Genomic DNA, 27,520 nt, shown 5'->3' with positions numbered 1-27,520 from the left:
GAGGGGGATTAGCAGGAAGCGGTGAATGGTTGAATATCAAAGTGGGGAACGTGTAAGTTCCTGACTTCTACGACCGACTACGAGGGGACACAGACCCCCAAAGTGGAGCCAATCCAGCCCTGCGCCGAGGGACGTTCCACGAGGGCAGAGGTGTAGGGAGGCCTGGCAACAATTCTCTGTGAAGTGAGCCAGGCTCCAGCGGAATGGCGGCCAGGGGCTGAGCAAGGGTTCAGCTCCGGGGCTCGGGAGAGACCGCGAGAGCTTTGTCTTCTGAGCGGCGGGGGTCCCGGAGGAAGTATAATTTCAACAGAGCTTCTAAAGTCACACGGAGACACTAGGAAGCCTTTGATGAGAACTTCGTCGGGTTTTGAAGGACTAGTATCCTCCTTGAACAGCGCTACCCAGGAAGGAAGACGAAGACGGGCGGGGCCGGGCCCGGCGTCGCTTCGGATATCTTCGGTCTCAGCCTCAAGCCCGGCTGATCCGGAAACAGCCGAGCGGATCCGGAAACAGCCGAGCGCACCCGGAAGCGGTGAGCGCGGTCACCAGGGAGTACGGGACCCCGCCGTTTGCGCGGAGGCGATGGCGGCAGCTGGGCCGGCAGCCGCGGGCGAGGATGGCCTGGGACGGCAGCCGGCGACTGGTAAGTAAGGGCGCGTCCGTGCACGAGAGGAGCGGCAAAGGCGGAGGCGGGGCCGAGCTCAGCAGCTGGCAGATTGGGGGGTGGTGAAGGGGATACTGGAGATAGGGGCGGGGTCTGGAGCCACCGGCGTGGGGCGTGGCCTGGCGATTCCAGGGGTAGGGCCAGGTGAGCGGTGGAACCCAGCTAGTGAGGGGGCGGGGTCTCTGGAAGGGAGGGGTCGTGTCAGAGGAAAGGAGATTGGGTGACCCGTGGGAGGGGGGAGAGGCGGGGCTATAGCTACGCGCCGCATAGCTAGGTAAGGAGGCGGGGCCAGGTGAGCAGGTCTAGTCTGGGAAAGGGGCGGGGACCGCGGCTGCAGTACAACTAGATAGCAGGACTTTCGGATTTTGAAGCCTGGGTTACTGGGGATGCTGGAGTGATGGGAAGAGAGGCTGATCCTTTTCCCCCACAGCCCTTGATCCCCAGCCCCAGGAGGGGGCAAAGGCTGAGGCCGAATCAGTGGAGCTCGACCGACTTCGGGTTGAGCTGGCAGGCGCCCTGGCAGAAATGGAGACCATGAAGGCTGTGGCCGAGGTGAGCGAGAGCACGAAGGCCGAGGCTGTGGCTGCGGTGCAGCGGCAATGCCAAGAGGAGGTGGCCTCCCTGCAGGCCATCCTGAAAGGTGAGGCAGGGTCTCTTCCCAGATTCCCCATCAGCCCCATAAAGGGGAGTGCCTGACCAGAAAAGGGTCAAGGGGACAGATAAGCTACTGAGTAATAAGTCAGAAGGGTTCCCTAACCCAGGGCAGGCCTATGGACCCAAAGGACAGAACACCCTTTTTTTTTTTTTCATTTTGGAGGGGGGACGCGCTTTTCTAATTTGCACAGGGATGCTGCCAATGCTAGCATCAACTGTGTCAGTTCCAGCTAAGTTTAGCTCTGAGCTTCTACCTGTTCCCTTGCCCCCTGTCATTTCTTGTTCCTCACTGATGACTGATCAACCCTGGAGATGAGCAACTTCTCAGTTCCCTGAAGCACCTTCACTTGAGCCTCTGGGCTTCAGACTCAGCCCTGGACTCGGTCTCTGTGAGTCTTATCCTATGGTTTTCTTTCCTTTTCCAAGCATCCCTACACCTGCCCCCCCCACATCCTACCCCAACACATACACATGCACTGACTTCCTTCCCTCCTTTACATCTTTTGTATGTACTTGGGATGCAACACCATCCCTTGCCCCAGATCCCCTGGCTTCTTTTCCTATCTTCCCCTTCTCCTTTAGTCAGAAGCCAAAGTCTCTAAAACAGCTTCCAGTCCTGTCCCACCCCTCTGGTTCCACTGGCATTGCTATAGTGAAGCTCTGGACAACTCCCCTGGACTTCTCACAGGTCTCCTTCTGTAATTGGGCCTTAACATTGGCTTCCAGAATAAACTTTCTCAAATTCCCATCCCACTACATCATTTCCCTTTCAGACACCTGCTCCTGCCTCCAGACTCCTGGGGCTGTATTTCACTCAGTACCCTTTCCACCAATATGACGCCTCCCTTCCACATACGACCTGTGTGACATGGTTGTCTCCTCCTATGACTTACCCTGTTATCTACTTAATATTTGTTCTTTAAGTAGGGCCACTTTTTAAAGACTTACAAACAGTTATTTTAAAGGAAATTTCCTGTCCTTATAAGAGAAATTGTCCCAAATCGTCATCATGACAGCGATAATAATAATGGCTGACATATACCATATTCCAGGCACTGAGCTAAATGCCTTATGAGTATTCATAACAATCCCAATGAGGTGGGAGCTATCATCTAGCTCCATTTTACAGAGGAAGCCCTGCGGCCTGGGGACGTTAGGTAATGTGCTCAAGGTTGTATAGCTAGAAAGCAGCAGATTTGAATCTAGGCAGTCTGGCAGCAGAACCCTTAATTTTTTTTTTTAAATAGGATATATTACAAACTTAGGTAGGCAATAACTTAGTTCACAACATGCAATAAAAAGTACATTAATCTAGAAACACAAGCTTTTGTAGATTCTAAACAACATTCTTTTTTTCCTGCAGAATCCTTAAAACCTATGGCACTTAAAACATGTTAGCCCTTCTCCTGAGGGGTAGATTATACACAACAACGATGAAACAGATAATAGACTAATGGTCTGTTACGGGTCACTCCAGCTTTGTTCAACAATGGCTGAAACTCTTTTCTCATATTCTTGTTTGTTTTCCTGATAAAGTTTTGCTACCTGGCTGTTGGCTGAACTGTTCCAATTTGGCAGAACCTTTACTTTTAATGTCAGTACCTGTTAAAATAACCATGCACATAAAAAAATGTATTAACCATTATTAGATATTGATTGGCATTGGTGTATATTGATATATATGTATATATTGTTATTGGTATACATATGGAATATGTATGGAATAGAGACCATATATCTTCAGGAAGAGGGCTGAACACCTTCCAGATGTCATTTCCTTTGATCCTGTAACAACCCAGTGATACTGTCCCCATTTTGCAGCTGAAGACACTGATGGAGAGAGGCTGACTGATTGGACAGGGCCATCTCTCCACAAAGCCCCCATCCTCCTCTGTGGTAAATTGCTTCACAGAGTGCATCAGTGTTGGAGAGCCCCACACTCACCCACATGTAGGGCCAGCACACTGACCCTCCTCCTCTGTCCTCCTGCCCTGCTAGATTCCATCAGCAGCTACGAAGCCCAGATCACTTCTCTGAAGCAGGAGAGGCAGCAGCAGCAGCAGGATTGTGAGGAGAAGGAGCGGGAGCTGGGCCGCCTGAAGCAGCTGCTGTCCCGGGCTCACCCCCTGGACTCCTTGGAGAAGCAGATGGAAAAGGTTGGGGTTCGGGTAGCCTTCCTACAACCCCCCAAGATTTAGAAAGATGTTGAGGCAGCCATAGGTGATGGTGGGGCAGAGGGATTGTTGGTGTGCCACTCCCAGATCATTGGGAACAGGGTACCTAGTCATCATTCTAGGCATAGCACATGCTAGCTCTGTACTCAGCAAGGTCCTGGCTTGCCACTTACTAGTGGCTTCATTAGGTCCATTTACCTTCCAAATTAAGGACAGTCATGTAGAGGAAAGGGAGCTAACACTTAAGGATGCCTCTCACGCACTAGGTATTCTGCTAACTGCCTATCAGATTCAGACTGCCCAGCCTTTCTCCCGAAGACAAGGCCCTTTAGATTCACGTAACAGATGAGAAAGGTGAGGCTTAGAGAAGTTCAGTAATTCTCCCCAGGTTTTGCACATAAAAAGGAGATTTGGGACTTAAAAATCTAAGAAATCTGGTTGTAAAGTTTGTTCTGAAGGTGGTGTATCACCTCCTTTATTATTGTTGTTATTGACAATAGTAGGATGCACGTACTACCAAACCCTTCATCTTTCAAAACAAGTCTACATCGTTACCTCACTTGATCTTCACAGAAGCCCTGTGAAGCAGATACTTAGCTCATTTTATGTCCAGAGAGATGAGTCCATTGGCTGGTTAGAAAGACAAAGGTCAAAACAGGAACCCAAGAAAGGAGGGTGTCTAACCCACACCCAGCAGAGGCTGCTGCTTGCACTCAGAGGGTTCCTCCAGGAGCTACCCCCCAGGGCAGTGAAGGAGGGCTCTGCTCACGGAGAGCCTCCTGCAACAGCAGGAGGGAATGCAGGCCTGGGGTTGGGCGGTTCCACTCCTGGCCCAACTCCTGCATTCGGCCATTGTCCGTTCATGGCCTGGCTGTCTACAAAACATGGATTCCAGGGCTTCAGGTGGGATCCTGAGTGTTTCGTTTGGGCCACACGGGCTTACCCTCCTGTTGTAGTGGCTCACAGAGGAGATGGGAGGGTTAGACTGAACTCGTTTGACACAGGTTGTTAGTGGTTCAGGAAGTAGATGCGGCATGAATTGGAAGAGGATGTATGACTGGTAGATTTCTGCTTTGGACAGCTGGGTGGCTAGCGGGGCTGTTCTTGCTGATCTAACATCTGTGGAAAGAGAAATGGCATCGTGACTCCTTTCAGACGCGGCTGTACTGGGATGGAGGAGCCTGTACGCCAGCCAAGTGGGGCTGTCCCCAGGCTGTTGGCTGTGCATGTTCAGCAGGATCCCAAACTTGAAGAGGGACCAAAAAGTAGCCAGCAATATGGTGGTGATTGGGAGTGTGGGGGGACATACCAGTTAGGACGAACTTTGAAAACCCAAGTCAACGGTGGCTTAAATAAGGTAGAAGTTTATTTCTCTTCAAGTCCAGAGGTAGACATTTGCAGGACTGATACGGCAGCTCATCAAGTCATTAGGGAAGCTGCAAAACTGCTGTACTCCAGAGCATTTGAGCCCTTGCTCCCCAGCATATATCTTCAGTTTGTCTCAAATAAACTGCTATACAAATTTTTTTAAAAGCCATTAGGAACTCGGGCTCCTTCTGTGTTGCCATTTTGTCGTAGGTAAAACAGGGAACTTGCTGCCTCGGGGTTCAAAGTGACTGCTTGAGTGGCAGCCCCGTCCAGGTTCTAGCCAGTGAGGAGGAGGAGGAGGAGGAGTAAAGAAAAGCACACCCTCTCCCTTGAAGGAGCTGTCCTGGAAGTTGCACACGGCACACCTGCTCCATCTCATTAGCTGTAACTTAATCACGTGGCCAGGCTGGGAAGCTGAGAAATGTAGATGGCATTCTAAAATTTAGGCTGTGTGTCCAACTAAAAATGTTAGGTTCTTTTTTTTTTTTTAAGATTTTATTTATTTATTTTTAGAGAGGGAAGGGAGGGAGATAGATAGAGAGAGAGAGAAACGTCGATGTGCAGTTGCTGGGGGTTATAGCCTGCAACCCATGCATGTACCCTGGCTGGGAATCGAACCTGGGACACTTTGGTTCCCGGCCCGCGCTCAATCCACTGAGCTACGCCAGCCAGGGCTAGGTTCTTTGATAAAGGAGAAAAATGAATATTGGGGAAGAAAAGTATGGTGAGGCCGTGGGCTACAGGAAGATAGTCGTGACTCTGACCCACTTACTGCGTGACCTGGGGCAGGTCATGGAGCTCCCGTAGCCTTTGCTATCTCTAAAATGGGGTGGACAGAACCTTCTTGGGAGGATTAGAAGTGCTTGGAAAGAAAGCTCTGAACAGACCTGAGGGGTCGTGAAGTCAGGAGAGGGAATGTTGCTGCCCAAAACCCACTTCTTCAGGCCCATGAGGACTCGGAGAAGCTGCGAGAGATTGTGCTGCCCATGGAGCAGGAGATAGAGGAGCTGAAGGCGAAACTGTTGAGGGCGGAGGAGCTGATTCAAGAGATCCAGGTAAGGGGGAGGCCAGGTGGCACTGAGGGAAGAAGGGGCGTTGTAGGACCCTGGCCCCCAGCGTCTTCCCTGACCCCCTTCCCTAGAGACGTCCCCGGCATTCCCCTTCCCTGCATGGTTCCACGGAGTTGCTGCCTCTGTCCCGAGACCTGTCTCCCCCGCTGGAGCCTCTCGAGGAGCTGAGCGGAGATGGGGGTGCAGCGGCCGAGGCCTTCGCCCACAACTGTGACGACAGCGCCTCCATCTCCTCCTTCTCCCTTGGCGGCGGGACTGGCAGCAGCGCTTCACTGCCCCATAGCCGCCAGGCCCTGAGCCCTGAGCAGGAAGAGACAGCCTCCCTGGTGTCCACGGGCACCCTTGTCCCTGAGGGCATCTACCTACCACCTCCTGGTTACCAGCTTGTCCCAGACACCCAGTGGGAGCAGCTGCAAATGGAGGTGAGTGGAGTGAGTAGGGTACGTGTCTACATGCATGCATCCATCTGTCCCTGCACTGGTCCTTACTGAGCACCTATTATGTCTAGGCTGAGCTAGAGCTGGGGATTCCACAGTGAAGAGAAAACTCCCTCTTGGCGCTTCCTCGTAGTGAGGGAGACAGACCCACACGTGCACATGAGCACATGAGGAAGTCAGTGTCACAGGGTGACAGGCCCAGAACTAATGTATAGGGTCATGGCAGTGCTGGAAACTAACCTGGATGGTGGAAAAGAGGCACTCTTCGAAGATTGGGGGCAGAGGAACTGCAAGTTCAGAGGCCCTAAGAATGGGCAGATCGTGCTGTGTCTGAGGAACAGGAAGGCTGCCGAGAGGGAGAAGAGAGATGAGATCAGAAAGGAAGGCAGGGTCCCCAAGAGGCCAGCGTCAGTTCCATGGAGAGTAGATTTCAGACAAGGAGCAGTGGGAAGCCTCTGGGGGGTTTAAACCAGGGAGAGGCCTGCTATGCTTTAGGCTTTTAAGAGACCACTTGGGCCTCGCTGTAGGAATGGACTGTAGTGGGGGTAGAGGGCAACAGGAGAAGTGGGATGGCCAGTTGGGAGACACTTGACGTAGTTTAGAAGAGGGTTGTGACTGGGACCAGGAGATGGCAGCAGAGATGAAGAGAAGTGGTTTGGAAATCTACTTTGTAGGCAGACTGGCAGGACCTGCTGGCAGGTTAGACATGGGGAGTGGAGGAAAGAGAAGGGCATCAATTCCTGGGCTTTTGGCTTGAGCAACTGTGAGAATGATGGTACCACCCACTGAGATGCAAAAAGAGAAAAGGCAAGGCATAAGAGGCACAGTGAGAAGGGAAGCCTCTCCTGGAAGTTGAGACTGAGACCAAGGTCTGTGGCAGGGGCGGCAGCTGCAAAAGGACCTGGAGAGCATTAGCCGTGAGCGGGATGAGCTGCAAGAGGGCCTGAGACGAAGCAATGAGGACTGTGCCAAGCAGGTGGGTCCAGCCTCTACTCCGGCCCCAGCAGGACCTCTGGCTGCATGCCTCCTCCTGGGCCCTGGCCTCACCTCACCTCTGCCCTCTTCCACCCACAGATGCAGGTGCTCCTGGCCCAGGTCCAGAACTCAGAGCAGCTGCTGCAGACCCTGCAGGGGACTGTGAGCCAGGCTCAGGAGCGGGTTCAGCTGCAGATGGTGAGGGCTTTGGAGCTGGGGCAAGAGGGAGAGGAGAGTGATGGGAATTGGTTGAGGTGGAAGGTGGAGGCCCCCTTTCCCGTGTGGGCTATAGCTGGAGTTGATGCCAGGTGGGTAAAAGGGTTGGCACTATGGCCAGAACTGGGGCTGTGCATTCAGATAGAGCCCACGACACACCTGCTCTGTGATCCTGAGCTGATCCCACAAGCAGGGAGCCTCCTCAGCCTTGCCGCCTTGATATTGAGATAACGGGACCTAGTTTGGAGAGTCATGAAAATTAAAAGCAAGGGTTGCAAAATCAGGAACTTCCCAAGGCCAGACGAGAGCTGTAAATTATTGAGTCGGGCTGGGCGTGAGGCCGGAAGGAGTGGCGTGGCGAAGAGATGGTGCGCAGGGCAGCTGCTCCTCGACTTCTCCATGCGGGAGTTTGAGCTCGATGCTGCCAGGTTTACTGATTTGCCAAGGGAAGCCAGAAATCTGAATATTGGTGCATAGTCTCCAAATTTTTAAAGTTAGAAACTAATTTAATGTTAAGAAAAAAAGAACATTGACCAAATAAAACACCCAACCTGGCCTATGGCTGCCATGGTGTGACCTCCATGTCACTGAGTGTATAAAGGACTTGGGAGACAAAGACACATAATAAACGTTGTTCCTTCCTTTCTCAGCAGAGAAGGGGGGTAGGGGCTTTCTGGCTGTCAGCACATTTGGAGGAGGGTTCAGGATTTGGCCTCACAGGAGACAGAGACACTTGCCCCCCTCATTTCCCGGAACCGACTCTCCATACCCAGGCAGAGCTGGCCACCTCCCACAAGTGCCTGAGCCATGAGGTAAAGCGGCTGACAGAAGAAAACCAAGGGCTCCGGGCTGAGCAGCCACCACCTGCAGCCCCCCGGGTCCTGGAGCAGGATGCGGGCCAGGAGGAGGCGCTGCCCAGCTCAGTCCTGGTAAGGGCAGTGCAGGCACTGAGAGCCCAGGGCTCGCCCTGCTGGCACTTCTCTTCATACACAGAGAGGCTTTGGCCTGGGACCATGGGACTTGGGGACAGGTCCAGGCTACTGTTTTAACTGCATCACCTTGGCCAACTCACTTAACTTTTCTAAGGCTCAATTTCCTCATCTGAAAATGGGATCAAACCCCCTTGCCAGCCTTGGCCTGAGGAGAAAATAAGTTAACAGAATGCTTGATGTGAAAGCAGTAATTTGGTTTAAGCGACCTGAGATCCACATGGTTGAAATCATCATGGTTCATAGTAATCTGTCCTCATTGATCTGTGCATGGTCTTTGTGGATATTATTAAATTAATGTATTAAAAATATGAAGGTCGCCTGGAACCCTTGCCCACCCTGAAAATACAACTGAAATCTTATGTGTACCTCTACTGCTTGGCTGTTTCCACCTTCCTGAATTTGACAGTTCCCTTGCTCTTCTTTGGTACCACTTTTACTATAAACATGTACCTGCCTAAACAACAGAGTGCTAACTTCAGTGTTTCTGAGCTTTATTAAAGGGTCTCTGCTCTGGGTAACCTCCTGCACCGTCCCGCAGGGTCTGCCCCCGGAGGGTGGGGCTGCCTGCAGTGGAAGTCACTGGCGAACAATGTACTTGTCCACTCGCCCCAGCAAGGGCAATGGATGTCCCATGCTGGGTGTTTGGGTTATCTCCCCTTTTCAGTTTCCTTCCTCCCTTCCTTTCCCCTCTTCGTAATCCCGTGTAGCTGGTGGCCCCTGCTGCTTTTGCCCCTCCTACCCCACACCCAGCCGGTGACTGCATCCCTTTCAGGAACTGCAGCAGCTGGTACGCTGCATGGGGCAGGAGGCAAGGGCCCATCAGCAGGCCAGGGAACATGAGGCTGAGCGCCTTCGGATTGAGATTGTGACGCTGCGGGAGGCGCTGGAGGAAGAGACTGCGGCACGGGCCAGCCTGGAGGGGCAGCTGAGGGTGCAGCGGGAGGAGACAGGTGAGAGAAGAAGTGATGAGACTCCCCACCCCAGCTTTCTGGGAGGGTGACCTCCCCACAGTGGACCACCTGGGTGCCAGGAGGGGAGAGAGGAAACAGTGCAAGAGTGAGCCTGACCTCTCTTTCTTTCCTTTCCACACAGAGGTGTTAGAGGGTAAGTGTGGACCCGGGCAGGTGGGGCTGGGGTGGGTGAAGGAAGGAGGGTGTGGGCCTGACGTCTGGTCCCTGCCTGACTTCCTAGCCTCCCTGTGCAGCCTGAGGACAGAGATGGAGCGGATCCATCAGGAACAGAGCAAGGTGAGGCAGAAGTCAGGCCAGACGGAATGACGGGGAAGCGGTGGCAGAGTGGAGAAGACCCTACCCAACCAGACCCTTCTGCCCTCTGTGTCTGTCTCAGACCGGGCGGCAGAAAGCCTTGAGGCAGTCACCAGGCTCAGGCCCTACAGAAGGGGTTAGTCAGGGGCGGGTGGAGGGGCTGTCCCTCCAGTGGGCCACACACCCTCCCATCTGGGCCAAGGCTCCAGCCGGTGCCCTGTCCTCACAGGCTCAGCTCACAGACCTCCTCTCAGAACAGAGGGCAAAGGTGCTGCGGCTGCAGGCCGAATTGGAGACCAGTGAACAGGTGCAGAGGGATTTTGTACGACTGTCCCAGGCCCTGCAGGTATGGCATGTCCCCTCACCACCAGACTGCCGCGACTCCGGGTGACTTGTCCTGGGTCGTGCAAGGACAGTGCCCCAATTAGGGCAGTCTTCTCTCTCCTTCTGGGGCTGGCACGGTTCTTTCCTCTGCACTGCTGCTCAAACATGTTAAAGCTCTTGTGTGCCCATCTTTGTTGGTCACGGGAAGCCCCCAGCCCAGGGCCCGGCCCACAGACATGCTGCATGCTCATTATGTCATCTGCCCCTGCCCCATACTTCCTCAGGCTATTCCCCTGGGACCCATTTCTTCCCCTTGAACTTGGTTTTGCCATAGGTTGAGGGATGTGGGGCCCCTGGGTACTTTGGTGCTGGGCCCTTTCCCCTTGGGGGCTGGCAGGTGGGGTGGCGACTGCACCAAGGGCCCTCTGCTTTCCTCACTGGACGCCCCCAGGTGCGCCTGGAACAGATCCGCCAGGCAGAGAGTCTGGAGCAAGTGCGCAGCATCATGGACGAGGCGCCCCTCAGGGACATCAGGGACATCAAGGACTCCTGAGAGGCCAGACCCACCCACTATGGGGAGACTGCTTTTCTCCACTGCAGAACTATTAAGCCTAAGCTTTGGGGGCCTCAGGATGGAGTCTTCCCCTCTCCAAGCCTGGGGTTTAGGGGATGGGGCCACCACCACCCTGGCCCTCCAGGGCCTCCTCCCAGGAGTGACTGGGCCTTCTGCTTCCAAGGATGACACTGGGTGAGGGTCCCAACTGCCCCCTGGAACCAAAGGTGCAGGCTCAGCCCTGTGACTTTCTGGCTGCTATGCTGCCTCCTGGGCCCTAACCCTCATGCCCCTGTCCCCTTTCCTAAGGCACAGCCAGGCTGTGGGTGGTGGCTGGGAGCCTCTGTCCATACATGCACCCTGGACAGGCAGCTGCTTTCTGGACTGCATGACACTAAGATGCTTGTCCCCAAGGGCCTGACCCAGGCCCCAAGATGTGCATGGAGGCGAGGCCAGACTTTTCTGTCATTTATTTTCAATAAATAAGCAGCTCAGCTCAGTCGGTAGCCTTGTCCCTGCAAGCCCCACGAGGTTGGGGAAGGGGAGGTTTTACAGGGTAAAAGGGAGGGTTGCTGGGGTGGGGAGGAACAGTGAAGGGGACACTGTGTTTATAAACAAGAATGTGAAGGGGGAGAGGGGATGTGGGGTCTGTGCCACAGCTCAGGCTGAAGATGTGTCACTATCAGGGTGGGGAAGAAGGGGCAAAAGACTGGTTACTTCCTTCTTTCATCTTCTGGATCTGGAAGGAGAAAAGGAAGGCCTGAAGCAGGAGCAGGAGGGGAATAGTCCGTCTCAGGCTCGCTGCCCCCACCCTCTGCAGACTCACCTGGAGGGTCGCCCAGCACCCCCTTACCCACCTGTGTCCCCAGACCCCACTCCCAACCACTGCAGCCCCAGCGGCAGACAGCGCAGCGCCCAGCTAGCGCAACGCCCAGCTAGCGCAACGCAGCGCAGCGCAGCAGACGCGGTGGTGCCCAGAGGCCAGGGCAGTGCCGACCCGCAGAGTAAGGGCAGCAGCCCACCCCTGGCTTGGAAGCACGGCAGTGGCGGTGTGCGAGCGCAAGTGGCCTCGGGTGCCATCCGTGGGGCAGAGAGGGTTGGGTGGGGGGCACAGCAGCTGGGGGTGAGGGCAAGAAGGGAGATACCTGTGACACGGTTCAAAGAGATGGAGGAGGGGGAACGAGTTATCCTATGACCAGAGAGGACAGAGAGACAGCCGTTATCGGAGGGGGCGTGTAGGGCCAAGAGGGCTGAGGCAGTTGTGGGGGAACCAAGGAGAAGGTGTCTGCTCTAGGCACAGAGGAGTGGGGAGGGGAGGGAAAGGACCTGGGCGCTCCTCCCTGGTGGACCGATAACACACCCACCTGAAAAGGAAAAGGGTCGGGGCGGGCGCCTTCGCAGCGCAGAGGGGAAGGGGCTGTACTCAGGGCCCAGGGGCTGGCAGCGCTCAGAGGAGGAAGGCCTCTTACCCTCCAGGTAGTTCCGAGCAACAAACTTAAGGAGCTCGTCAAGCCCGATGACTGGCAATGAGATCTTGAGGACCATGAGCCACTGGGTACAGTCCAGGGCGCGGAGCTTGAAGATCATCTGGGAGGGGCAGTCAGGGCAGTGAGAAGGCCATGTGCCCCTCTGAGGGGAGGGCAGGCAGGGGCCAGAGGACCCAGTTGTACCCCAACCTGACCCCACCTTCCCTTCGTGAGCGCTTGTAGTTACAGTGGTCACGGGCTGCTACAGAGGCTCTGTGTGAGCTGGGGGACAGGGGGCCCTGGCCAGAGGAAGGCTCACCGGCAGAGGGTCAACATAGAGAATGAGGAAGTGGAGGGACATGGAGAGGCAGATGGAACCCAGCAGCCAGATGTTCACCCAGGGTGGCATCCGCACGAGGGACTGGTTCTCAGAGAGGCTGCACAAGGACGGCCGGGCAGGGGCGAGAGTGGAGGACACAGAAGAAAGAGTGGTGAAGCAGAGAGAGGAGCGTGGAGGGCGAGGTGGCAGGGGAGGCTGTGCAGGCCATACCTGTTGAGAGCGTTGCACATCTCGATGGTGACCAGCACAGACAAGGCCATGGTCATGGGCTCAGGGGCCTCAAAGATCTCACAGTCCACACCCTCAAAATCAGGGTTGTCCTCGGTGCACTGCATGAAGTGGGTCTGCAGGGGAGGGGAGGGGGAAAGAAAGGGTCCCACTGAAGCCTCCAGGCCACCCTGCGCCCCTCCGTCCTCCCTCTTCAGTCCTCCCCTACCAACTGGCTGTAGCTGACATGAGGCCCGTCGTCCGCGTACAGGAACCACCAGGCTGCAGCTCCCACAGTGGCTGCACCCACGTAGCCTGTGGTAGAAAGAAGTTGGGGGTTGGGGGGTTAGGGCTGGGAAATGGGAGGCGTCAAGAGGACCTGTTGGCCATGAACAGTGGGCTGAGGAAAAGGAGTGGTCAGGGCAGCGGCTCTGGAGGGGCTGATGTCCCAGAGGGGTCAGTTTGGAGGCTTAGAAAAGATCGTGGAGTTTCATCTTACTCACCCCCAATTGCCATGTAGCGGAAGAAGAGCCAGCCACTGATGAGGGGCTCCTTGGGGCTCCGGGGGGGCCGGTCCATGATGTCCAGGTCTGGCGGGTTGAAGCCCAGAGCTGTGGCTGGGAGCCCATCAGTCACCAGGTTCACCCACAGCAGCTGCACAGGGATCAGGGCCTCAGGCAGCCCCAAGGCGGCTGTCAGGAAAATGCTGCCAGAAGGAGATGGTCACATGTCTGTCCTGCTCCCAGACCTGTGCTCATCCCCCACCCTGACCTGGTTCCTCGTGGGTGCCCGCCCTGGCTGCTCACCAGACCACCTCGCCCACATTGGAGGAGATGAGGTAGCGGATGAACTGCTTCATGTTGTTGTAGATGGCCCGGCCCTCCTCCACAGCAGCCACGATGGTGGAGAAGTTGTCGTCAGCCAGCACCATCTCGGAGGCGGTCTTGGCCACGGCAGTGCCGGAGCCCATGGCAATGCCAATCTCAGCCTTCTTCAGAGCTGGGGCGTCATTGACACCATCGCCAGTCTGAGGGGAGAGAGAGGTGGGACCTGGCCCCTCCCACACACCCCTTGTGCATCTGACCGGGGCCCTCGGCTCCTCCCTTCCTGGGGCCCCAGCTCCTGAAGACAATGGTCTCAGTGGGCACTAAGCAGACTCCCCCGTGCAAGACTCCGCAGGGGCCCCAGCCTGAGCAGCCCCATTGGTCTTCTCACCATAGCTGTGATCTCATCATAAGACTGCAGATACTCCACAATCTTCGACTTATGGGCAGGCTCCACTCGGGCAAAGCAGCAGGCGCGACGGCAGGCCTCCCGCTGCTCACCCAGGGGCAGGTCATCAAACTCTCGGCCAGTGTAAGCTCGGTCTGCCACCTCCTCATTCTCCCCAAAGATGCCAATTCGTCGGCAGATGGCAATGGCTGTGCCCTTGTTGTCCCCGGTAATCATGATCACTCGGATTCCAGCATCACGGCACAGCTGGATAGAGCCCGTGACCTCCTTCCTCGGAGGGTCTAACATGCCCACCACGCCGACAAATGTCAGGTCCATCTGGGGAGACAGAACAGAGGGCAGCAGGGTCAGGGAGGGGCTCAAAAACTGATCCAGGGAGGATGCTCTTGGGGAGCTGGGGAGAAAGGTCTGAGCTGGAGGAAGAGCTGACTCCGGGCCTGGCGTTTAAACCTCAGCAGGGCCTTGCAAGCTCAGGGGCAGGAGGCACTCCTTGTTCACAGGTGTACCCACAGGCTTGGCAGCGCCAGACCCACGGTAAGGGGCAGACTGTGTCTTTCACAGGAAGAACTGAACGGAACGTTAGGGCAGTGGTTTCTGCTTTCAGAAGGGCCGCTCACTTGGTCTATAACTCTGAGTGAATCTGTGTGAACAGTCATGCCACAGCGTCCCTTCTCTAAAACAAAGGGTGTGGACTTTGGTACTCTCCAGAGAACCAATCCACTACAGAAAAAAAGGAGCTTTGTGCCAGAATGCAGGTCGACGCGCTGATTCAGCATCAGGAAAATCTCACTATGGAAACATGTCAGCTGAACCGGCGTGTTTAGTGATAGTTGATTCCTGTCCTGGTGCATCCACGCTCCTCACCTCATCACAGACAGGTTCACAGATCACACGTAAAGTGGCACTGGGGTTCTTTCAAACTCTAATGCCTGGGGATTCTAGGACCCATGACAAAGTAGGAAATGACAAGGGTGGTGGAGGAGGTGAGGCAGATGACTCTGGGCCAATGGTTGGCTTCCACCTGCTCACCTCGTACTCCATGAACTTGGCAGAGTCATCCAGGACCATATCCTCTCGCTTTGGGGGTGTGTCCCGGGTGGCCAGCGCCAGGCAGCGCAGGGTGTCCCGGCCAGTGCCCCACTCCTTGATCACAGACATGATCTTCTCCTTCACCGGCCCAGTCATCGGCACCCGGGTGGTGCCAACTCGTACATAGTTACAACGGTCAATGACCCCCTCGGGGGCACCCTAGGAGACCAGAACGGCATTCAGAGACCACAGTCTCCCTTCCAGAGCAGGCAGGGATAGGAGGGGGAGTCAGGATTAGGAGGAAAAGGGGCCAGGGCACATTCTGGTTTCTGACCTTGACAAACATCTTGTTGCCTACAGCAGCCCGGGACTTGGCTGGGGAGCAATAGACAGACATGGACTTTCTGTCTCGGGAGAACTCCAGGGTGAATTCCTTCTTCATTAGCTGGCGGATCACCTGTAGAGAGGAGACAGGGAAGGGGAGGCCCGACATGAGATGGGCGGTAAAAGAGCGATGACACTTTGCCCGAAGGGAAGGGTCCCAGGCCCCTCCAAACATAATCAAGAGGATCTGCAGGTCGAGTGGACCCCAAGCCCAGTCAAGCCAAGTGTGGCACCTAACAACACCAACAGAGAGATTTCCAAGGCTAGTGCTACCACTGCGTGACAGTGTATCTTGTTTAAAGTACAAGAGAAGATGTGTAGTGTGGCACTGTCCAACAGAATACTTAGTAATGGTACAACTGAACGATGGCTACTGACCACAGAAATGTGGCTGGTGCAGTTGCAGAATCGAGTTTTCCTTACATTTAATTTTAACTTAAACAATCACATGTGTGCTTCTTGAGACGTGCAGTTGGGACAGTGCAGACCTAGTGCCTGGCATAAGATGATAAATGCTCCATAAAAATGAATGAGCCCTGGCTTGTGTGGCTCAGTGGATTGAATGCTGGCCTGCAAACCAAAAGGTCACTGGTTTGATTCCCAGTCAGGGCACATGCCTGGGTTGTGGGCCAGGTACTCAGATGGGGGCATGTGAGAGGCAACTGATAGATACATTGACACACATTGACAAATTGATGTTTTTCTCCCTCTCTTTCTCCTTCCCTTCCCCTCTAAAAATAAATAAAATATTTTTTTTAATGAAAGAGAGCCTTTTTTTTACCAAATGCATCATGGATATTTCTCCATAAAATAAAACAAGAATAAAAATAACAATAAATAAAGTTTATGTTTATATTATCACTTATAAATTTTTTAAATTTTTTATTTATTTTTTTTTATTTTTTTAAAGATTTTTTATTTATTTATTTTTAGAGAGGGAAGGGAGGGAGGGGGGGAGGGAGAGAGAGAGAAACATCAACATGCGGTTGCTGGGGGTTATGGCCTGCAACCCAGGAATGTACCCTGGCTGGGAATCGAACCTGGGACACTTTGGTTCCCAGCCCGTGCTCAATCCACTGAGCTACGCCAGCCAGGGCTCAATTTTTAAAAATGTTTAAATTTATTCTTAGAGGGGAAGGAAGGGAGAAAGAGAGGCAGAGAAACATCAGTGTGTGAGAGAAACATCAATTGGTTGCCTATTGCATACATGCTGACTGGGAACTGGGCCTGTAACCTAGGCATGTGCCCTGACTGGGAATTGAACCCTCGACCCTTTGGTTTGCAGGCCAACACTCAATCCATTGAGCCATACCAGCCAGGGCTAGGACTTGTAAATTTTTTAAAATTTAAAAATATCATTTGTAAACGTTATCATTTATAAATGATTAAAATCGATATCAAATATCTACTGATATACGCATGAGCATCTTGCACACACACACATATGTAAGACTGGGTGATATGGGGAATATAACCCCAGAGGAGTGCAGTGTAGACACTGAGTGAACATGAAAAGCAAGAACTCAGAGTAAAGGAAACAGAACTGGGCATGCTCATCTGGCAAGGGGAAGTGAAAGAATGTGCAGTAGTCACATGTCCCAAATCCTAGATCAGGTCTTGAGACCTGATAAAAACAAGTGTGCTTCTAGAGACACCGGGGTAATGGCTGAAGTGGGGGCTGCCCCAGGATGGGTCACTTGTGGTGTCTGTCCAACTCCATTCCTTTTCAACTAGGGATAGAACAGGAGGAAGTAATTTTAAATTCATGAGGGGATGTTGCGGCTGGGGAGTGGAAAGAACCGTACTGGTCCAGGGGCAGCAGGTCCTATTCAAAGGCAGCCTGACCGAGAAAACCTGTGGAGAGACCACCTGTCTGTCCCAAATAGGGTCCCAGCATGAATGGGGACCCAGGGCCAGAGGCTGGCCCTGGCCAGCCTCTGCTTCCTGAGGCTCCTTGGGTCCTGCCCAGATTCTGCAATGGTGTTGAAGAAGGACCCCATGGGAAGGAGCAGCCGACTCACCGAGTTGCAGGCATTGGCCCTCTCCACCTTTGAGAGGCTTCTCACGTCAGTGTTGAACACATTCATCTTCTCCACTAGGGTAGTGAGTGCTGTCTCGGTGGCCTCGCCGACCTTCTCATAAACACCTTTGGCCTGAGAGGGCAGAGGAGGAAGAGGAAGTAGGTGCCCTGGGCTCCTGGTCCCTTGTTCCCACCGATATACCCACCTTCCACCTGGAATGAGAAGGGAGCAAACCACTCCCTTCCTCTCTCACCCAGGAAAAGACTCAGCACAGGGGCCCCCTTCCCATGACCCCTTCCTTGTGACCCATTGAAGACGTCTGGACTCTGAGCCAGCTGGAAGGGAAGGAGGGGCTGCTTCAGGGGTGCAGAGGTTACCTCGTTGAAGTCCAAGGAGGAGTCATTGCAGAGGGCACAGATGGTGGCCAGCTCCACCAGCCCATCATACTGCCCTGCCCGGACTGTCTTATCATTCTTCAAGCTGGCAGCGAGGTGGGGAGGAAGGAAGGGAAAGAAACAAGTAGAGAAGAATAGGGAATGAGATACAGAGAGAGCAAGGGGAGAGCAGTGAGGCACGGTTGGGGAGATGGCAACCAAGATCAGGCGGGACAGAGAACAAGGTCGGGGAAGGCAGAAGACAGAGACAGGCAGACAAAACTAGATGGAGGGCCCCAGGGAGAAAGGTGGGGTGTGTGGAGGGGGCAGGAGGAGCCGAGGAGAAGACTCCGGAGGGAACTTACACCTCTCCTTCTGGAGCATAAGTGGAACCCGTGATAGAGAACTCGTTCAGCACGCAGAGGTCCCCGTCCACTTTGTCGATGATGAACATCTGTGGGGGGAAGGGCACGTGCACACATGTGTAGCTCTCCCCACCCCCTGAAGGCACTCTGCACTGGGCGGGGCCCAGGCTCTGAACGTCCCTCCGCCCAGCCACCTGTGCAGACTAACTTCCCACCACCCCCGACCTGCCTCTCCTTTTTCTCTCTGCACCCTCCCCTCTGCCACCACGCCCTTGCGATCATTCTCTGTGTTCGGTCAGTGGCTTTAGACAAAAGGTAAGACATGCGCAACAAGGTGTGGTGGGGACTGAGGCCACCAGTCCACCTGTTGGCACATGGCCCATATATAGGTCCAGCCACTTGTGACCAGATCTCCTAGTTTTGCAGTAACAGCTAGAAATTCAGTTTATTTTCCTATGGAATCTCTTGGCTTTCAAGTGTGGGCAATGAATTAATTTTTATGGAACATGACAGGAGCCAGGCTGCACAAGCCTGCAGTCTGGCATTGAAGCCCGTGCTCTGGAAGGACGTCAAGTGTGCAGTGCTCAGAGGGGAGCAGCCCACAGTGAACCAGGGCGAGTGTGGAAGGGACAGGGGTTAAGACATGTTCCAAGACAAAACAGTTCTGTGGTCAAAGTCCGTTTGGGAAACTCTGGGTTAAACAAAGTGAAATCCACCCTCGCTACAGTCAGTCTTCTCTGAGGCTTTCAAATGCCAAGAGGCGATGGGTCTCCCCAAGGGGCCAAGGGTACAGCCTTTCTCATCCTGGTCTGACCACAGAGTCCTCAGTTCCCGGAACGACAATTTGTACTTCCTGGACATGCTATTCCAAGAACTCTGTTTACAGCAGGGGTTCTTGGCCTGGGGGTCAGTGCATGGATGATCTCAATCCACTAAGGGGGGGTCTGTGAACTTTGATGGCAAAAAAAAAGACACCTTTTATTTTCCCCCTGACAGTTAGCATTTCCTTCCAATCATGCATGCAGGCAGCGGACTACGGCTCCTACGTCACGGTAGTTCTTAGACCCTCTGCCGGACTTGCTACTCAAATGTGTTAATAAAGAAGCCTAAGCATTACCAAATCACAGATTCGCTTTTAAAAGATTCTGATAACTGTGTTTACATCATTGGTTTCCTCTGTAATCTGGTGTATTCTTAAAACAGAATCCTATGTTTTTTATTTTATACTTTAAAATATTATACTGACAAGAGGTCCGGACTGCCAAAGAGCCCAAGGCACAGAAAATATTGAGCGCCCTGGTTTTGGAAATGCTTTTCGAGGTGAGTGTGCTGGGCTCCCCGGCCCCGGCCGTGCATGACCATTCTGGAAGGCAGTCTGGTGCACAGGCAGGAGCTCTGGGCCAGACAGACTGGGGTTTGAAGCCGAGTTCTGCTCTTACTAACTGTGCACTGAGTTTTCCAGACCCTCAGTTTCCTCCTCCAGAAAATGGGGTAAACAAGGCCTTTCCCTGATGGGGCTGTTGTGGCGGATTAGAGAGAACAGGGCAATGTCCGGCATGTGGAGGTGGCTGGAGAGAGCTACTGGGCTGGACAGAGGGGCCTCACTGATCCCTCTCATAGCTCACAGGATGGCACTCTATCTGCTCTCCGAGCATCTCTTTCTGGGGTCAAAATGAGAAGAGGTCAGTGATAAAGGGGTACCGCCATCTTTGGAAGGCTTGTTTCACCCAAGGGTGGTCTTCTGAATGGGAGTTGCCCACCCTTCTCTGACCTTGCAGACAGACATCTGGTTGGTGGTAAGGGTGCCTGTTTTGTCAGAACAGATGACAGAGGTGCAGCCAAGAGTCTCGACAGAGGGCAAGCTCCTGACAATTGCGTTTTTCTTTGCCATCCGGCGGGTGCCCAAGGCCAGGCAGGTGGTGATGACTGCAGGGAGGCCTGTGGGGGGAAGAAGAGGGGTTAAGGAATAATAATAGAGATGGGAAGGAATGACCCCCCAAAGATAACAGGCCCCACTCCCTGGAACCTAGAACTGTTACCTTGTTTGGAAAAGGGTCTTTGCAGATGAGATTAGCAAATGGGGTGGGAGAGGGGGGAAGAGAGAGACTGCCATACCTTCTGGGATCGCAGCCACAGCTAGGGCCACAGCGATCTTAAAGTAGTAGATGGCGCCGCGGAACCAGGAACCCCCATGGACGGGATCATTGAAGTGGCCAATGTTGATGAGCCACACAGCCACGCAGATGAGAGAGATGACCTTGGAGAGCTGCTCCCCAAACTCATCCAGTTTCTGCTGCAGAGGGGTCTTGTCCTGTTCTGTGGCGGCCATTTGGTCTCGGATTTTCCCAATCTCGGTGCTCACACCAGTAGTGGCCACGATGCCTATGGCCTTGCCAGCTGCAATGTTGGTGCCCTGGGAGGGTGAAGAAGAGGCAAGAAATTGGGTGAGAGGTGGTGCTCATGCCGCAGCCCCTCATCTGCGGGACTCATCTCTTCTCACACCCACACGTATCTCCCCATCCAGGGCCTCTGGCTGGAGCGTGCAACAGCCGGCCCTGAGTGGCTCACCGAGAAGAGCATGTTCTTCTTATCCTGGTTGACAGCTCGGGGGTCAGGGACAGGGTCTGTGTGCTTGATGACAGATACAGATTCGCCTGAGAAGGGGACAAGGTGGGGTTTCAGATGACATCATGTCTTTCTCCCATTCTTCCCTAACTCCCTCTCTGCTCGGCAGCACAGGGCCTGGTACGGACCAAGTAGCAATCGCAGAGGAAGTCTGGATCTGGAAGAAGCCACCGGAGGCAGATGGGAATGTCACTGCACTTAGAGCAAAAAGACCTCGACCCAAGCCTTGGCTTCACCACTTACAAGCTGCGTGACTTCGGATCACTTAACCTGTTCGCTCCCCTGTAAGGTGGCGATGATAACACGCACACTTCAGAACAAGGTTCGGGTGGCATCAAATAGGCTGACTTACGTGACAGCGCACTGTCCACTGAAGAGCACGCTCCTGGGAGGGAGTGGCCCTGACCCGTGGGATCTTGCCCGCCACACCCAGATGGCAGGGGCTCAGACAGTCACCCCAGGCCAGGCAAGACTTGTCACCCTGGTCCGTGGGCATGGTTACTGGCTCATCACCACCCTCTCTTCCAGTGGAGATGCAGTAGCAGCTGCGTTTTAAGTGCACCTTAGCCTAGCTTCTACAGTTCCTTACTTGAGGGCCTTTGAGGAGGAGACAGGAGCTCTCTGGGTGGGTGCACCGGTGTGTGTGTGTGTGGAAGGGATGGGTTGATGGCCGCCTGGAGAATGGGCACAAACGTCCCACCCTCCTCCTCACACTGCAGTTTTGCAGCAGTGAACGAAGCTGCACAGCGCCACCCCTGATGCCTCTGCGGAGCCAGGAGCGGGCCCTGCTGCTGGGGCTTCTCTTTGCACCTGGAGTTTCAGCCCTGTCTGTCCGCCAGCTCTTCCTCTGAAGACCGTCACCCCATGCCCCCCGGACGCACCCGCCCCCTCAGGCCCAGACCTGTCAGGATGGACTGGTCTACCCGGAGGGTGGTGGACTTGATGGAGAGGATGCGGATGTCTGCAGGGACTTTGTCCCCCACTGTGGAGAAAGGAGAGAAGAGTGAACTCAGTCGAGAAAGTATTTTTCTCCCTTCCTAAGAAAAACGCAATTTTTGTCCAACTACCTCACCTCATCCTTCAGCTCTTGTGGGTCACCTGGGCTAGACGCCCACCCCTGCACTAGAGGTGGGCCCTCAGCGGGTGCTCCTGCAGCCCCAGCATCTCCCTCCTAACGCGCATTCCGGCTGACCCCGTGGTTGAAAGCGCCCCTCCCCTGGCCTCTGAGCCCTGTGAAGGGAGAGTCTGGCCTGCTGCCTGGTGTGCGGAGTAAACTTATGTTGAATGACTGAAGGGAAAATGAGGAATAATCCAGTTGTATGACGAGAAACTACAACTGAGAATGGGGAACAGCGAAACAGAGAGGGAAACATGTGAGAAAGGTGAGGAGGGAAAGGCAAACAAACAACTGAAGAAAACAAGGTGAGCTGGAGGGACACATGTCGGGGAAGGGAATGAAGTGGAACAGCCAGGGAAGGTAGAAGGAAACAGGAGAAAATATGGGAATTGAGAAAGTCAACGTCGACCAAGACACGAGGTAGAGCCAGAAGCAGGAGAGCGAGTGGGAGGAGGCGTGAGAAGGGACGGTGCGGAGGACAGAGCGGATCTCAGAGCAGCTGAGGCAGAGGGCACAGGCCCACGTGGAGAAGACACGCATCTGAAACGCTGTCCAGTCCGAGCATCTGAGGAAGGGCAGGAAACTGGGTGAGTGCCCTGGGGAGATGGGCAGACGAGGATGGGAGTCTGCAGGGAAGAAGGAGTGAGGGGACAGGGGAAGCAGCACATGGCAGGGAGCTGAGAAGCTGTGGGGAAGGCCCAGTGCAGAAGCCACCTTGCGGGTAAACTTCGGAGCGGATGCCCCACTGGACTGGAGATCTTTGAGGAGTCTAAATGCCTCCCAGGACCTCTGCCCAATCCTGCCTGGTCCCAAGGATGCTTTTGGGGACACGGTTTGACTGCTTTCCTCCCTTGTTTCTAAGGTCCCACCTCCCGTGCCAGAGGAAGCTGATGGAGGCGGGAGGAGGTTGGCCATGGTGTTGGGCGGGACACCCTGTCACCCAAGTTGAAGTGATATTTATAGACATTCATGGCGCTGACTCTAAACTGTCACCATAGCAAGACAGCCCTGTGATGGGGCACTGGGGTCTTCAGCCTGCCCCCCCCTCCCCCCGCCCGCTCCAAGTTTCCCATGATGGCAGCGGAGGTGTCTGGTGGAGGGAAGCCCACTGAGAAAGACACATTCCCCTATGCCAGTGGCCTGGAGATGTGGGAAGGCCTGCGAAGGGCAAATATAAAAACCGCTGAAGGGGGCAGAATCCCAGTAATCTTAGCCACCCAGCCCCCACCTCTCCCTGGTCAGGCATTAAGTGTCCCTCACCAGAGAGGCGGGGCCCCTCCTTGAGCTCTCCTCCTCCCAGGTCCCGTGTTCTCTGCTGGGGCCTGAGTTTCCCTTACATGGTCGGGGGCTTGAGCCTTTGGCCCCCCCCTTTCCCTTCTACCCTCACTCCTTCCCCTTTGAGAGGCCTCAAGGGCACTGAGAGGTCAAGATTTAAGGCTGACCAAGCTTGGGGGTGGGTGGAAGGATAGGGAAGCCAGGCCTTAGGAGGGGGTGGAGATGGGACCATTGGCAGGGACTGGGTTCCACCTGTTGCTTGCAAGTATTGGGTGAGAGGCGGGGGAGCAGGGGGTCTGCCTGCAGCTTCAGGGACAGGACTGGCTGTTCTTGCTGAGACTCTGACGGGGAGGGGGTACGGCGGCCACAGTGCCCTGGGGCGACCTCCCGAGGAGTCTGGGAAGGAGAAGCAAAAACTCCACCACTCTGGCTACCTCCTGGAAACCAGAATCAGGCTGACCAGCCCCTTCCCCCAACATACACATCTTCTTGGCCTCAAACCCATTCTGGACCACTCGTTCCCATCGCTCACCGGCCACTTCCACGATGTCCCCGGGGACAATGTCCCGAGCCTTGATCCTTTGCACCGACTTGCGGTCGGCCCGGTAGACTTTCCCCATCTCGGGTTCGTATTCTTTCAGAGCCTCAATGGCATTCTCTGCATTACGTTCCTGGGGGCACAGGGCGGAGGACAGGAGGATCATCACAAGGAGGAAGGGTGTGGGGAGGGAAGGCTGTGGTGGGGGTGGGGTGTGTGGGGCGTGTAGAGATGGCGGAGCAGGGGCCAGAGTCCTGGGGGCAACAGGGAGATCACAGAGGAAGAAGGAGGCCTCGCAGGCCTGGCTCCTGCACAGGGACGGAGACAAGCTCCAGGTGAGGGTCTGTGTACTTGTGTTGAGTAAACTGTCACTTACGGCTGAAAACAGGGGGTTTTAGGGAGAAAAAAAGAATCAAAGAAAATCAGAAAGCAGGGGAGAGGGAAAGTAGAGGGTGCTAAGGCAGGAGAAAGAAGAAATTCAAACTGGTATTTCCTGAGCTCCTACTATGCACCAGGCGCGCGCCAAACACTTCTGCACCCACTGTCTTCTTCGCTTCACCACAGCTCTGAGGGGCAGGCTGATCAGCTCCATTTTATAGATGAGGAGACTGGGGCCCGGGGAGATGAAGGGACTTGCCCAGGGTCACACAGCCAGCCAGTGACAGTGAGAACGACAGTCCCCCACTTTTTCCGACACTCTGTCTCATTTCCAAATGGAGCGACACTCTGTCTCATTTCCAAATGGAGCGACAGGACCAGAGAGCAAGGCAAGCCCGAGGGAAGTGATGGAGAAGGGTGGGGGGAGGGTGGCTTCCCATTCAGTGTGGAGGTGTGAAGGAGTGAGGCGGGGGTCAAAGCTAACCTGCCAAACCCCCACAATGGCATTGGCAATGAGGATCAAGAGGATGACAAAGGGTTCAACAAAGGCAGTGACAGTCTCTTCACCTTCCTCAAACCAGGCCAGCACCTGGGAAGCAAGGAAAGGGAGAATAATAGGAAATGGAGCCCCTTCAACAGGTAAACAGAGAAAGCAAATGAAGGTGAGAACAGGTGCAGGAGCAAACGGGGCGGGTGTCACAGGGGCACTACATCACTTATCCATGCGAGGTTCTGCGCTCTGAGGCGCATGCTCACACAAGCGCTGCCACTGCTGATACTCAGCGGGAACAGGCGGGCACAGATATGCACAACTCAGGGATTAAGTAGGAATGCTTTCAGGTTTCCCTGACTGACTGTTGGCTTGTAAACGAAGCTCAGGGGACACCCAGGCCAAATACCCCCACGGCCACATCCATCCCATGGGAGCCAAAACTCCGTAGGAAAAACCCTGTGGTCCTCGCAGGCTCCTGGCCCACCCATACCCCTCCCCCACAGCCCAAGCCAGGGAAGCTCCAATTTCATGAGGGAGCAGGAGAGGGGGGATAGTGTTACTGGGCCTCCTGTACACACCCCACCCCAGCTGTTGCCTCTGCCAGGCAAAGGCAACAGCCACAGGCAAATGTCAAGGAGCAAATCTGAGACGGCAGAAGTGAGGCCCTGCCAACTAGTGCTCAGGGGCCCACAGGCCCTCCATTAAGGAGACCAGGGGACAAGGAGTCTTTTTTGCCTCCAGAGTCTTGTCTTCCAGCAGGACTAAGATGTTAAGGAAGAAATTCCCAAATGCAGGATGGACTGCTGGGAAGGTGGGTGCCGAGGGGAACTCCAGGACACCAGAGGTGCCAAGACCTTGAGGAGAGGGTGGGGCCAGCCCTGAGGCTGTGAGGAGCCTGAGCAGGGCAGGGACAGGGAAGGTCAGGCCATGCTGGTGAGGAGGGGGATCTCAGGACTTCCAGCCCTGATGAGGGGTGGGGAGGCAAGGCCAGAGAGGTGAGTCTGGGCCTTCCAGCATTTGGAGTTACCCTCACACCAGCAGCTCTTTCCCGCCTCTAGGAGGGAGTCTGCCTCCACCAATCATTGCCAGAAGGGCGGGGCAGGGGCACTAGGATGCTCAGGGATTGGTGGGCTATTGCATGCGCCCAGGGCATGCAGGGAGTACTGGTGCTGGGGGTGGCAGCAGTCTCTGAGCTGGGGAGCCCTATGCTCAGGGGGTAACCTGAGCCATCGGAGCCCTTGAAGCTTCAGGGGTGGCTTAGCTTCTGTGTTTTGGCTGAGAACGCTCTTAAAGCTTAAAATAAAACCTGCCTGTGGGGTGTGGGGGAAGGACAGAAGATGACGAAAATGAGCCCCACCTCCCTCAGTCTGGTCTGTAGAATAGGATGCTGAGGGCTTGGGCTACAGCAGCCTATGATTCGGAGCCCAACCCCCAGCACTCTCCAGATCCCCCAACCCACATGCTTAACCATCCCCCAGATGCACTCCCACACTTACAAAGGAAATGCAGGCAGCCAGGAGAAGGATCCGAACCAGGAGGTCTTCAAACTGCTCTACTACCAACTCCCACAGGGACTTCCCTGGGGGAAGAGGCAAGAGGAGGAGCCCGCCCCAGGGTTAAGGTCTAGTGGATGAACCGCTTGGACTCCCTCCCGTGCAAGCTGGGGTCCAGAGACTGAAAGTGCCCTGACCTCCAGCCTGGAACAGTGAGGCTCTGGGGCCATGGGCAGGCCACTTGGAACTTACAGAAGGCGGAAGGAGCTGGCCAAGGCTCCAAAAACAGGCTCCTTCCTCTAAGCGATGGGCAATTGTTCAAGGGCTGGATGCCTCAAGGAGCAAGTGCCCGGAAACTTCTGTCCCCAGCCAGACTCTAACTTTTGGGGAGGGGTGTTTGCCCAGGAGTCGGTAGGGAGGCGGCAGGGAGAACGAAGTGGGGCACTGAGGGAAGAGGGGGTCATTTATGACAGCTCAGGGATTCCAGTAACTTACCTTCCTCAGCAGGGAGCTCTACCCAGGGAAAAAGAAGAAAAGGACATATTCATTTGGGGTTCAGTCCAATGGCCCCCACACCCAGGAGTGTGTGACTAAGGTAGGAGAATCAGACCATCGATAGGGCATCTGAGGTTCACCAAGGTCATCCCATAAAACCTCCCAAACTCTGGGTCTTGGGGACCCTGTTCTGTCAGTATCCTCTTCCCCACTGTAGTTGCTGGAGCCCAGCCCAGCTCTACCCTAAGACACCCCGGAGGGAGAGCCTCCAGGGTATTCGAGTGTGGGTGTTGTGGGGGTTCAAGAGGGCATTGCCAGCCTCTCCTCCAAAGAACACTTACCATTGGGGCCGTACTTCTCCAGATGCCGCTTCACTTGGTCCGGGGTGAGGCCTGTGGTCTCGCTCACGCCAAAGTAAGCCAGACATTCTTCTGTGGTCTTGGAGTGTGCAGCCTCCATTGTGCTCCCTTCCTGGGGGCCAGGGGGCGGTGTTCCTTCTGGGGGGTTCTCACGCGTGGGGGTCCTTCCTCAGTGTGTTTGCCTGCCTGTTTGTCTGGGTTTCTTCCTTTTTCTCTCCTGCCCCCCCCCAGGTTTTTCTTCCCTTCACGAAGCTCTGACCCCCGAACCACTTGCAGCAGCCGGCCACCACCCCCAGCCCCCAGCTGGTCCTTATGAGGGAGTGGGGGGGGGCCAGGCTCCCCCCTCACCCAGATCAGGGATTGGCTGGCGGAGACTCCAGCAGGAGGGGTCAGAAGAGAGATATTTCTGCTGACAGAGGGGGAACAGTGGGGCTGCAGCCTGAGATGTCACTCAGAGGGAAGCTAAGGTGGCCCCAGCCACAGGGAAGGAGGGGGTTTTAGGGAGAGACTTCACTTTCTGTCATCTGCTACTGACCCCTCCCCCAGTTGCCTCAACTTCCTCAGTTGCACTGAATTTCCCATTCCAAACCCATCCCTCCAGGTCTTCCCTTAAGCCCACTTCTACTCTCAGGCCTT

The 27,520-nt window shown here is 54.9% G+C and overlaps 2 protein-coding genes across 8 annotated transcripts; one reads left to right on the top strand and one right to left on the bottom strand.

The window, feature by feature from the left end:
• On the top strand, nt 1-11,191 carry RABEP2 (rabaptin, RAB GTPase binding effector protein 2). 6 transcript variants are annotated; one of them, XM_045848837.1, is made up of 13 exons: nt 2-643; nt 1,095-1,304; nt 3,317-3,474; nt 5,805-5,915; nt 6,002-6,352; nt 7,248-7,343; nt 7,442-7,540; nt 8,209-8,487; nt 9,323-9,500; nt 9,643-9,654; nt 9,742-9,797; nt 10,018-10,161; nt 10,591-11,191. In XM_045848837.1, exons 1-13 carry the CDS (start codon nt 349-351, stop codon nt 10,690-10,692), a joined length of 2,091 nt encoding a protein of 696 aa, XP_045704793.1. In that variant the 5' UTR covers nt 2-348; the 3' UTR covers nt 10,693-11,191. The 6 variants fall into 6 exon arrangements, with proteins under 6 accessions (XP_045704794.1, XP_045704793.1, XP_045704796.1 ...); XM_045848839.1 differs by having other exon boundaries at nt 3-643; nt 10,045-10,161; XM_045848841.1 differs by having other exon boundaries at nt 4-643; nt 8,332-8,487.
• ATP2A1 (ATPase sarcoplasmic/endoplasmic reticulum Ca2+ transporting 1) lies at nt 11,146-27,187 on the bottom strand. Of its 2 annotated transcripts, XM_045848830.1 has the most exons (23): nt 26,867-27,187; nt 26,526-26,543; nt 26,034-26,116; nt 24,529-24,633; nt 23,661-23,799; nt 21,638-21,718; nt 20,680-20,765; nt 20,227-20,524; nt 19,883-20,049; nt 18,112-18,200; nt 17,750-17,852; nt 17,373-17,504; nt 15,302-15,424; nt 14,968-15,186; nt 13,921-14,256; nt 13,512-13,732; nt 13,209-13,411; nt 12,935-13,020; nt 12,709-12,842; nt 12,478-12,595; nt 12,162-12,279; nt 11,838-11,881; nt 11,146-11,431 (listed from the first exon to the last, which is right to left on the bottom strand). In XM_045848830.1, the coding sequence occupies exons 1-22, from the start codon at nt 26,982-26,984 to the stop codon at nt 11,877-11,879; spliced, it is 2,982 nt and encodes a 993-aa protein (XP_045704786.1). In that variant the 5' UTR covers nt 26,985-27,187; the 3' UTR covers nt 11,146-11,431; nt 11,838-11,876. The 2 variants fall into 2 exon arrangements, with proteins under 2 accessions (XP_045704786.1, XP_045704784.1); XM_045848828.1 differs by lacking the exon at nt 11,838-11,881.
• Nucleotides 27,188-27,520: the final 333 nt, after the last annotated feature.

The sequence above is a fragment of the Phyllostomus hastatus genome, unplaced genomic scaffold (genome assembly GCF_019186645.2).
Source record: "Phyllostomus hastatus isolate PE091 unplaced genomic scaffold, TTU_PhHast_1.1 phas_contig_64, whole genome shotgun sequence".
NCBI classification, from domain to species: Eukaryota; Metazoa; Chordata; class Mammalia; order Chiroptera; family Phyllostomidae; genus Phyllostomus; species Phyllostomus hastatus.
This window is presented reverse-complemented; position numbering and strand designations above follow the sequence as displayed.